The sequence below is a fragment of the Odontomachus brunneus genome, unplaced genomic scaffold (genome assembly GCF_010583005.1).
Source record: "Odontomachus brunneus isolate Ranch 3 - 2012 unplaced genomic scaffold, Obru_v1 Obru_scaffold_022, whole genome shotgun sequence".
Taxonomy (NCBI): Eukaryota; Metazoa; Arthropoda; class Insecta; order Hymenoptera; family Formicidae; genus Odontomachus; species Odontomachus brunneus.
This window is the reverse complement of record NW_022639472.1, coordinates 2,449,923-2,462,015: the sequence shown is the minus strand read 5'-3', so window position 1 is coordinate 2,462,015 and position 12,093 is coordinate 2,449,923. Positions and strand designations below refer to the sequence as shown.

Below are 12,093 nucleotides of genomic sequence, written 5' to 3'. Positions count from 1 at the left end.
TCTCACACCTCAGCGGTTGCCATGGCGAAAATCCACGAATTACGGTTTGAACTGCTTGACCATCCACCTTACTCACCAGATCTAGCCCCAAGCGACTTCTTTTTGTTCCCTCATCTAAAAATTGCGCTCGGAGGACAGAGATTTTCGTCAAATGAAGAGGCAATCACCTTCGTGAACAATTATTTTGCAGAGAAAAACGCCGAGTACTATTTCGACGGGTTACAGAGATGGGAGCATCGCTGGGAGAAGTGTGTAGATTTACAAGGAGACTATGTTGAAAAATAAAAAACAATTTTCAGAAAAAATGACTTGTATCTTTGTTAGGTCGGAAACTTTTCAGACCACCCTCGTAGAGGCGGCGGGAATCAAAGCGTCGCACTTAATTGCGATCGTATTTATTTAAGCGCCGAAAACAAACGTAATCCCGGATTTAATTTGTTTCTCTCTCATTCTCTTCTACTTCTTTTTCTTTCTCTCGTTTCTCTCTCTCTCTCTCTCTCTCTTTCTCTCTCTTTTTCTCTCCTATTTTAGCGCGAGACGCGAGCGGTTTTAGCAAACTGCAGTGCTAATAACTTTAGTCGGATTTCCGAACGCGTGTTTTCCAAACGAGCTCTGCCTCGGAGAATTGATGGACTCAGTGAAGCGCGGGTTAACTCCGAGATACGCATATTTATCTCGGAGATTTTCAGGAAAATTGAACGGCGGAGATTAAATGCGACAGGTAATAATGAATTGCGCGGGTATACAATACTCATGGTGTATGTATATGCTGCTCAAAATAATTAGTAGATTTTCCAAATTAAATATAGTTTAATTAAATATAGTTTAATTATAAATAGTCGATCTAGTAGAGGTTGGAGAGAGAGAGAGTTTATTTATTCTTTATAATTTAATAATTTAATATAATATTGCTTTCTCTAAATTTATCTTTCTTTAAAATGCTTTTTTTGAATCCATAAAAAATGGGTCTGTCGTTGATTTGGTTCCAGTTCAAAATGATGAAGAATTCTATATTTACATATACTATATTTATATATACATATTTAAACTGAGAGTACAAATATTTAAAAAATAAAAAGTATTTATTCGGTGGCTGATAGTAACATATATTTATTTGAAACTAGATTCTTCCATTTAAATAAAATAAACGATTTTTTTCATGAAAACCAAAGAGCGGTTTTCAGAAAATAAATACTTTCTCATTTAAAACATTTTTTTCTCCGTGTAAAGTATTTATATTAGTATAAGTTTATATACTATAATACATTACTATTCTCATTAAATATTTTTTATTTCTTAAATATCTTCTCTCTCAGTGTATATGTTGCGTAATGCAACACTGCAAATCTAAGTGTGCTATTTTGCCTGTAAATCCCTTTTTACACGTTTTTTCTTCACTGTTTTAATCCTCCACTAGGTGCGCGCAGTTTTTTCACTTTAGACGCGTGGTCTACCATTATAGACCATAATGTTTCGGTCTCCGTAGATAATTCATTGTATCCGACTTTTAAAACAACTGTATAAAGGATTAATTCAAGTCTTCCAAAATGTATAGATTTTTTCGAAAATACATATAGCATAAGCAATAATTTATTTATATAAAAAGGATGTATCTAAAATGTATCTGTATAAAAGCAACAGCCTATCTGTATAAAAGGGATGTATCTTTTATTAGTGATATACAAAACAACATTAGTCTATATCTGTAAACTACGTGCTTACTGAAAAGATAACGTTTTCCTTTTAAGTCACGTCATTTGATACATTGAAACATATTAATCTACCCGTCTTAAATGACGCCATTTGAAACCGTAAGAAGCGTATATAAAAAGAGCTTCTGCCAAATTACTCGCTTATGCGTTGAAAAAGAACGGATTTGCAATCAAGTCTCTTGCGAAGAGGGATCACGAGAGATCAACGTCATTACAATTCCCATTACAGTAAATCACGTCGCTATAGTGGCTATAGTTTAAAGGTGGATTGCTCTCGATCGGACCGGAAAAAAGAACAAAGGGAAGGGGGGGAGGGAGAGAGAACACTCTGCGGACTCTTTCCGGCGGCGTTCGTCGAGCACTTTGGAGGACGAGTAGTGGATGTTTCCACGGGAAGAAAGGGGGAAACAAATAGATGAGCTCCCGCAAATCGGTCGTCCTTTCGTACTCGAGTGGTCTCCCGCGTGCCATCCGTTGTTCTTCCGGCGTACCGAATCACGTGCAAATTCGATTTGGTGTGTTTCAGCGCGCGAGGACCCACCGCCGACGCCACCTTCGCCGCCGACCTGTTTGAATTGGTCGCCGCGTGCATTCCCGGAAACATTCTCGCCATTACGGCCGGCTAAACCGCGCGGCTGACCGCGAGAGCGGCCGTCTCGCGAGCAGCTTCCCGGAGCACGGAATCCCCCGGAATCCGCGTGTACACCCGCCGGTAATCCGACTTATCTGACGTCGCGTCGGAGGAGAGCCTCACAGGAACGCGTCTCCCTGCGGAAAACGTGACGTCCGCAATTCGACGACGTGAGGGATCGTGCCGACGAAATAAATCGGACGCAAATCCCGTCCTAATTTTATGTCCGTCATCCTGGCCGCCGGCTCGTATCCAATTAAAACTTTGGCACTGCCTTAGAGACGGACAAAGAGGGAGGGAGGAAGAGAGGGAGCGAGAGAGACAGTCCGGGAGGAAAGGTTCGCGGAAGTGGAACAACCGAGTGCGCAATCTGCGTCTATTTACCAGCGGGGCGCACGTATTAGCCGACGGAATATTACATTCGCGTTGCGGAGACATGGCCGAGAGTCTGTGGTGGTTAATGGAAACGTATCGGCGGCGAACGCGCTTTCCGTCGGCACGTTTAACCCCCTCGTGCCCTTCATGCCCGCGTTTTAATTACGTTTCGCTGGTCCTTCGAGCGCACTACCGCAGTACGTACGATCTCCCGACGAGGTAGGAATCGGGTTTTCCTCGCAACAAAGACGGTAATTAAACGCACTCGAGAGTGAAAGCAATAAATCGAGCAATATCGTGCAAAACACTTTCGATACGCTTCGTGCGAACGCGTTATAGAATTACGTATATTGTTAATTATCAGATATCAAGAGAGAGAAAGAGAGAGAGAGAGACAGAGAGGGAGAGAAGCAGATAATAATTATGGAATTTTAACAATCAATAACTATTAGCACGCTATACAGGAATATGCAACGTGTGTTGTAATTTGAAAAATCAGACTTCAAACTAGTCTAAAATGTCATATAAAGTGAACATAAAAGTCCTATATCATTTTGTGACATTTACAATAATAATCGAGATATTAATTAAAGAATATGCATATAATGGCGAATTTTTGTTTGCCTCACTTTTTTCTGTGACTTTAGCATATGCAATTATACATGGAAATCAGTGAGTACTGTGAACGATAATGAAAAAGGGACTCGCTCTCAACAACGACTCGCCAAAGGACGCCCGACCTTACCATGGACTTATATATAAGGACACAAACAATATGTACTCAGGCTGGCGTCTCGGCCGTAAATCATAACAGATTTATACGCGGAGACGGGAGCATCATATTACATCTCTCTTTCTCTCTCTCTCTCTCTCTCTCTCTCTCTCTCTCTCTTTCTCTCTCTCTCTCTTTCTTCCTCTCTCCCCTAACTTTTCCAGATAATTCGACGCGATCCTTCACGATCCTTCAATTCCGCGATATTTCTTGTGCTTCGTGTGTTCCGTGCGTTGCGTGTGTTGCGTGCATATTGTGTGCTTCGTGTGCTGAGATAATCATGAGCAGTGACAGCGTTTTGCAACCGAAAGGATAATTACCACCTTTTGTCTTTATTACACAGAAAAAAATATTAAAAAATTAACAAACATTTATTAGTTGGGTACCATTAACATATCCACTTAAATCAAAATTCTCTTCATTTAAAACGAGTATTGTTTACTTAAGCCGAGTAAATAATACTTAGTTTAAAATGAAGAGAGTTTGGATTCAAGTAAATTTGTTAATGATACCTATCTAAATAAATATTTGTTAATGTTTAGATTTTGTTCTCAGTGTATATATAAAGAAGAATATAGTTGTGGTTTGTGCATTTCTCGATTTTCCTATCGACATAACTAATTGCGAAACGCGTTCTTTTGTTTTAGATCTCTGGCGGAACTTGCGACCACACGGACGCCGGTTCCGGGCGACGCCGTTCCAGGTTGGATATGCGGATGCTGTGCCGGAGGATCCGGCTTGGGCCAAACAGGGTCGGTTCGAAGGTAGGTTCATAAACTTGCTGTAATTCTACGTTGAATCTATTGCGATCGTAAATCTAGATATGATTATTAGCGTTGAAAATCATTGAATTACGATCGCGAAAAATATACATACTTGTTTTCACGCTCAATTCTCCATTAATCAAGAAAAGATGAATTCTGAAGTCTAATCAGCGAAATTGTATTTCTTTGTTCTAAATAGACATTACGAAACGAGTCTAGCCCTGATTCGGCGGTATTTTGGTGAGTGAAAACAATGGGAGCAAAAAGTAGATGGTGATGGGTTTGAAGATGTTTATTTACCACCAAGCGAAATACATCGTTTGAAATAATTCAGGGACCATTTCTTTGAGTGCCTACATTATCTGCACTGGAAAAAATATAAAAAAGAGTAAATATTTATTTGTAGTAGATGTACTAACAGCATATTTACTTAAATCTAAATTCTTTTGTTTAAATAGAATACATAATTGCTTTTATGAAAAATTAAGGTTTTCTTAAGGTTCTAAAAAAATATATTTTTTCTTATTTGAGAAATATTTTATATTAGTATGAAGTAAATATGTAAATATGTAAAGTAGTATGTAGTAAATATGTTGTTAGCATCTATCATAATAAATATTTACTATTTTTTAGATATTTTTTTCTCTTAGTGTAGTGAATGCAGTAGAAATATGGAATATGTCCAGAGTTGAAATTTAGAGTCAAGAGCTAATTTGCATTCTTAATAATGCTACTTATAACACAAATCTTATTTCGAATATACCAATGTATTTTTTCACTTTCATTAACTTTTTTTATTAAATTTAAATTTAGATCTTCTATTTTTCTAGACATATACAGTTTATATTTTTCTAGACATATACAACTGCTAAATTTGTTCTGGCAATTCCTTTCTTTTTATTTCCTTCAAACTTTCAAACTATATTGAAATTTTCAACAGCGACAAAAAAAGAAGATAAAAAAATTATGAAAAGAATGTTGCTTTACAATCCCATTATGTATATAACCTATATATATCTATATGTATATTTACATATACCCATACATCTATACATTTATTTTTAAGCTTCAACATGAAAAACATCAGTAACTATTTATAGCATCAAAGAAGAAAGTGAAATTTTTTTTCAGAAATCCGATTTTTTCTTTAGAGTTCTGGATAGCTCCTCAAATTATTCTTAACTTACTAAAATTAAAAGCTGCAGAGTCATGGCGATTTTTCATTTCTCAAAAATGCAAGTCTAGTCCTTTCTCCCTTTTTTTCAAATGGCGTTTTGACCGCGTTTCAATCACATAAACTATTTTTAAAATTGATTGAGAACTCTAGAACTATGCGGCGGGCAATCAGAGTTCTAATAATTTCTTTTTAATTTTGAAAATAACTTTACATAGACACGAAATGCATCCTTTTACTGGTAATATCTTATTGACGCATGGCTCATCTTCCGCCTCAATTGAGGGGGAGTGTGATTTTACCGTGAGAGCTTTGATTCATAGGAGCTCTCGCATTCGGCGCGAGGCCACGGTATCATGGATACATTATCGTTATACAGCCCGTATTATTTTCGGCCCGTCATTCCGTCTGATTTGCTCGGTGCTTCGCGCGCAAACAAAATGTTCGAGCGACTCGTTCATGTGTCGTGTCATCACTTCAACCTTAATTCCGGGCACCGCGCTTGTTGATGCTCGCTCGCGTTAATTGAAACTCCGCGATGTTATTTATTATGTTATCATTATGTTGCAGCCGCGACTGCAACGCTGTTGCAAGCGCGCTTGGCGACACGCACCGATAGCTGTTTACTCGATAAACGCGCGGCTTCATTTGCTTCCGCCCGGACGGAGAAAGAATCGACAACCGCATAATTGTTAATTGCGGCTTGTTAATTTCAATAAACGTTCGTTTGAGAATTCTCGAATCGCGATATGACGCGATGCCTCATAATTGCAAACTATCCGCGCGGATCATTGATACATCAAGAGAAAAAATAACTGCGAAATAAAAGATATTTATTCGGCGTGTACTAATAATATATAAAACAGCCCGTATAACTCTTTATGGCTCGATATCTCAGAAATTAAGAAAGATATGAAAAAGTGTTTCCAATAAAAGTTGTAGGATATCGAAGGAGAAAAAAGATATTAGTATTTATTTGACTTTGTAATAACTGTCCTATCCAGCTCACCTTTAATTTTTTAAATAGAATTAAATAGTTTTTTTTCGGTATAAATCGATTTCTCTGGTCATTCTGCGTATAAAAGTACTAATGCTAAATGCCGTGTCAGTCAGTCGTGTCGCTCGCTATCTTTAGGGAGAATTCATACCTTGGCAGAACAGCAGAAGTCAAGACAGCAGAAGTCAGAACTTGCGCAGATAGTCAGATGTTCAATCAAACACTCATATTTAGTTAACAGTTTCTACTTTTCTACCAGTTTCAATTCGCTTCTGTTTTTCTGTTTCCTGTTTTTTCCATCACAAACGTGTGAATTCTCCCTTATTCCGCGACCCAAACAATCTTTGATCACGTGCTCGTTGTGGCCACATGGTCGTTTACCTTACTTCAGAAAAGGATAGTATCAAGACATAGTGTATTGGTGCGCCGGCAGATCGCACGTTCAATTCGGTGCAAACGCCGAGCAAAAGCCTGTCGATGTAAACGGCTATAACTCGCGAATGAGTACACGTAGCGACATGAAATAAAAAGAAAACTTTCGGGAAAGTGTTCCCACACGCATCTATGCTGCTTTTTCATTACCCACTTGGGAGAGTGTTGAGTGTCGTGACTGATTAAAGCACAGTAAACATATTCATATAAGCAGCACGCACTGAGGAAAAGGTGTTTGGTAGTTGTAACTACAACACGGAAAAAAAGAATTAGCTGGAGCAGCAAGAAGTGCTGCTGAAGTAGTTCAATCTTATTGTAGCATATGGATATCTAAAAGTACATTTTCCAGTAGGCACACATTTTACTGTAAATCGATGTAGTAGCAACAATACACCGCTAAAAATTTTATGTTAAATTTAACACATATCACATGTCCCAATTTATTTGTTCTAATTTTTGTATTAATTTAACAAGGCAAATATGTAAACAAATAACACAAATAATATGTCGAAAATTAACACAAAAATATAACACTTGTAACTATTGTGTTATTTCAACACTTAGAATTGGAATATAAATTTAACAAAGAAATGAATAAACTTATAACAAAGAATAGTCAAAATAATACAACCACAGTATATTAAATTAACACACGGGTATGTTGCAAATTTAAAACTCAAATTCTGTATACAGATCGGTACAAATATAAAATGTTTTTTATTGTGTAGTAGAAGTTTTGGTTACAGCATCAAATATATTACAGTATCAGTTACAGCATCAATTAATAGTAACAGCATCAATTAATAGTAACAGCATCAATTAATAGTAACAAGCATCAATTAATAGTAACAAATATATTTGCGGCAAACCATAATTAGCTATGGCAGAGAATTTTTTTTTCGTAAATTACATAGAGAAATAATTACTATAAATTACAATAAAAAAATCATATTTTTATTAAATTCTACTATAATGTTAGTGTGATAATAATAATATATGCATATTAGTACGATTGTTTTCGTATTAGAACAACCAAAAAAATATAAGTGGAGCCAAAAACAACTATAAATTTAGTTAATAAATTATTTTTTTCTTTTAGTGCCAAAACTCTCATTCGCGATTCAATTATTCTTTTTTTTCGTTTCGTTTATTGTAGCAATGACGAGATTAATATCGTTGCTGTAGATGTTACGAGGTAAAGGAATATTAATACTGTGGTCACTTGCAAAATGTGCATATTTAACGTGATGCGTGTTTATTTAATGAAGCGTTAATCCGCGGTGTCTCTGGTCGCGCGGTCGCATAATCCATTTTTTCCGAGCAATCAGTTTGCAAGGGAACTCGTTTTCGCATTTAACCGGTAACGAGTCTCGTGTAATTGTGCACGCGCGCACAACGATACGTACAAAATACGGTGCTCGTTACATCACAATAACTCGAGCGTGAACGCATCGTGACTATCCGAGCGTGCAGGTAACAAAATTTCGCATATACCACAACGTGTCGGGGCTTTATAGCGTTGTTACTGCGCGTGTGTGTGAGTGTGTATGTATGTGTATGCGTGATTTCACGTATACAAAATTATAAAACTTTATTACCTCCGTATATACGTTAAGCAAAATTCACTTCATGGTATTATCGCGTTAAGTCTGTATTATCTAGAATTCTATCAGAATTTGGACTTTCAATATTAACCCGGAGATTATGAATAATCGCTCTTGTATTTTTATGCATAAAAAGAATTCTCGGATATTATTATTGATTATTATTAACGCGCAATCCCTCGCCCTTTTATCACGATGTACACGTTTTTAAAAACGCTGAATATTATCGGCACTTTCTTTTGAAATCTCGGAAAATCTGGAATTTACGGATTTAAGGATGTGCGGAGGAAATATCGCGCGACTCTCTCCCACCGGCTTTAGTCGTCATTTTTATTTTAATTAACTCGAGCGTTAATTTAGCTGAAAGTTCTCGGCTTGTTTTTCGCGTCGTCCGACAATATTCTTGAGAGGCCAATACTGCGACGACGAGTGCGCGCACAAGAGGAGTTAAAATCTCCGGCAGCCGCCCTGCCGCCGTGGTGTCGCGTCGTAATTAAGATTTACCGTCTTTCGTGGAGTCCTTCGCGTTTAGGCCGGCGACACTCCAAGTCATCCTAACTCGCCATATACGACCTTCCGAAAGTCGTGAGGCGAGCGCGAAAGAGGAAGTGTAGAGACAAAGGGAACAAAAAGGTGAGCAAAAGAAGCACTCACCGACTAGAATGAGGATAAATGCTGGATCGAGCGCGATGTTCGTGAGGCGGGATAAGTTGTTGAAGGTGTCCTTCTCGGTCCATGCCCAGACACCCACCCCCATGATGCCCAGACCGAGCCACTGTAACACACAAAAAGAGAGAATAGGGTTGAGTCAAGACGAATATATTTGACGAATTGGACTATTACTACATATTGTCGAGGGAAATTCTGAACAGCCAGCAAATTACCCTAAACTATTTCGGAGCCTTAAATATTTGTGATTTTTCAATTATCTCAATTATTCTGTGAGCACAACGACATTACGGATAACGTCATGTCTCGCTCGTCTACATGAAAAAGTTCAGTTGATAATTTTTTTTTTTTAAAGAATTTTATCCTTTCCTAGAAGAATTAATATTCTTTTCGAGGCAGCGAAGCAAACATGAAAAAGAAGTTTAGTTGCGTTAACTAAATTACTAAAAATAGTATATTTACTTAAATTCAAATTCTTTTATTTAAATAAAAGAAATAATGGCTTTCATATGAAAACACCTAAGATTTTCTTAAAGTTTTAAGAAAATGTATATTTTCTTATTCGAAATATGTCGTATTAGTGTAAGTAAATATACTATTACTACTCACTAAATAAATAAAAAAAGTATTTACTAATTTTTAGATTTTTTTTCTTTTAATTTATAAACAAGACAAAAATTCCGGTTGAAGCTAGAATTAGAATTCTGTTTAAGTTGGCAAAATTTCTAGTTAACTTGAATCGAAATTTTCGTTTATATTTCGTTTATACGTCCAACGAGAGCATTCTCTCACTGAACAAAACTCACCCCAAAAATTACGGACAATCTTACTTAATTTAGTTGGACACGAGGAGAATCAAGATCTCGATAAAATCGAGACGCGGTCGTGTGACGATCGCGCGCGATTAATGAGACAGAGGGCGCGGGAATGGAAAAAGAGAATAAAAGAGTAGAGGAATAGGGCGAGAAATCGAATCTCAAGTAAGATATAATTAGTCTTTGGACCGTCGGTTCTCTCGCGACGTCTCTCTTCGCGTGTTGTCGTGCTTCAAACGGTTCGTGAACGACAAACAAAATGTTTACGGTGCGCTTCTCCGCGAGCGAGGTCGCTTCATTTATCGCTTGACGCGAATTCGACAAAACACGAAGCAGCGCTCTCTCGAACAGTCGTCGAAATCGATAGTCGCAAAATCGCGAACTTATCGACCGACAGCATGTCGACGCGGTAGTAATCAAGTTTGAAAGTTTAATCCCGACGGACACGCGGATTTTTCGTCGTTCGCGACATATTGTTTTCGTCGTCGATATTTAGCAATGACAAATTTAATCATTTTTATTCGTTCTGATTGTCGATTGCTCTTTCGTTCTTCTATTCCGTTAACGATTCATGCGGCAGGTCGAGGCGACGAGAACGCCATGCGCGATTTAACTCCGTTAATCAAGAGAATGGTGCGACGTGACTCTGATATTAGCCTGACCAAGCAACGTCGGCGACCGCATCTGCGGGATAGATTGATATTCGGCGTCGTGCATTTGCCGACGTTAAATCCACGCAATTACCAATGACACACCACGTAGCGCGCCTCGCGTGACAGCAGCGACTTAACTCGAAGTAGCTGCAACACCTGAGGCTGCGCCCGATAACGCGCGTGCATCTCGCGGGCTAAATCGGCCCTAATCCCCCGGGGAGCTCAGTTTATGACAGCGCGCGTAACTAGCCCGTTTGCTTTACATTCGATAATTTCCATCCCTACGCGCGTCTCTCGCTCGACGCGGAATAGACGCACCGTGACGGCTGTCGTGACTATCACGGCAAATTGAAAAGCGGCATGTCGATTTGTCGATAGGGTAAAAGTGCCAATACCCTAGGATATGATCCTGAACATTTTTATTGTTTTGATCTTAAAATACAGGATGTCCGGTAACTGATCGAGCAACCGCCGTGTACGGGTAGAACGGGTCAAAACAATCATAAAAGTTATGTATCATTTTGAAATTTTCTCAATATTTATTCCGTAATTAATTAAAATGTATAAACGAATGAGCTCACAAGAAGCGGTAGGATACGTTCTGTGTGTAAAAGAAATGGTTTACCTCTTAGCAACGATAAGCAAACAGCTGATTTCGCTGAAAAGCCAGTAGTTTGCTACTATACGGAGAAATAATGTTATAGTTTATTTTTTTCATATAAATTCTTTTCAACTTTACTATGTCTTTAGTAGATAGACTATCAACAAAGTTTATCTTGTTAAGGAACATAGTATATCTCGCTAGAAACAGATTTCGCTAGGAACATAGCAAGTGTTTTAATAGCCCATTTCAGTTCCTAAGATATAACTCTAGTAGAAATTGAACCTCGTCGGTATCTAGCTACGAGATAATAACTTTGATTCTAACATCACTATTAGCCACTAATGTAACGTTCGCTTCATGCAATAGCTAGATGAATAAGTTAACTGATGATTAAGCGAATGAAATTACAATTTTGAGATGAAAATCTATAAATGGTTGTTAGCTAGTAATGTTACGTCCAATTCTGCTTTTTGAGATTTTTCTAAAATTAATGTAACCTCAATTTTTATCTGCTAGTGGTGATATGGTAACTATATTATGTATTTTACATTATGTATATAGAATAGAGACAGAGCTATATCTATTCTATCATATTTGATATGTAATGATTAGATGGCTAAATCACAAAACCGATTCTACATTTCAGTGAATAATCAATCAGTAACGAATTAGTAACGAGCTATAAAATTTAATCCAGCTTGCATTAGCTAATTACCGGCTTTTGATTCAGGTCAATTAGTTATATTTCTATTCGGGAAGTATCATATAGAACTGAGAGAATAGTGAATTATTGCAGAATGTCGATTTGCTTCTCAGTTAAAAAATCTTATAGCAAATTTTCTCCGTGCAGCATTTGTTTATTAACTCCAATTCGAATTCAAACTTGAAATC

General features: G+C 37.6%; 1 protein-coding gene across 6 annotated transcripts in view; it reads right to left on the bottom strand.

The window, feature by feature from the left end:
* The window catches only part of LOC116842193 (tetraspanin-5), a 236,504-nt gene that overhangs the window by 51,949 nt on the left and 172,462 nt on the right, over positions 1 to 12,093 (bottom strand). For all 6 annotated transcript variants that reach the window (XM_032811006.1, XM_032811009.1, XM_032811008.1 and 3 more), the window contains exon 2: positions 9,116 to 9,236. In XM_032811006.1, coding sequence (XP_032666897.1) covers positions 9,116 to 9,236 — 121 coding nt within the window. The remainder of the gene's footprint in view (positions 1 to 9,115; positions 9,237 to 12,093) is intronic.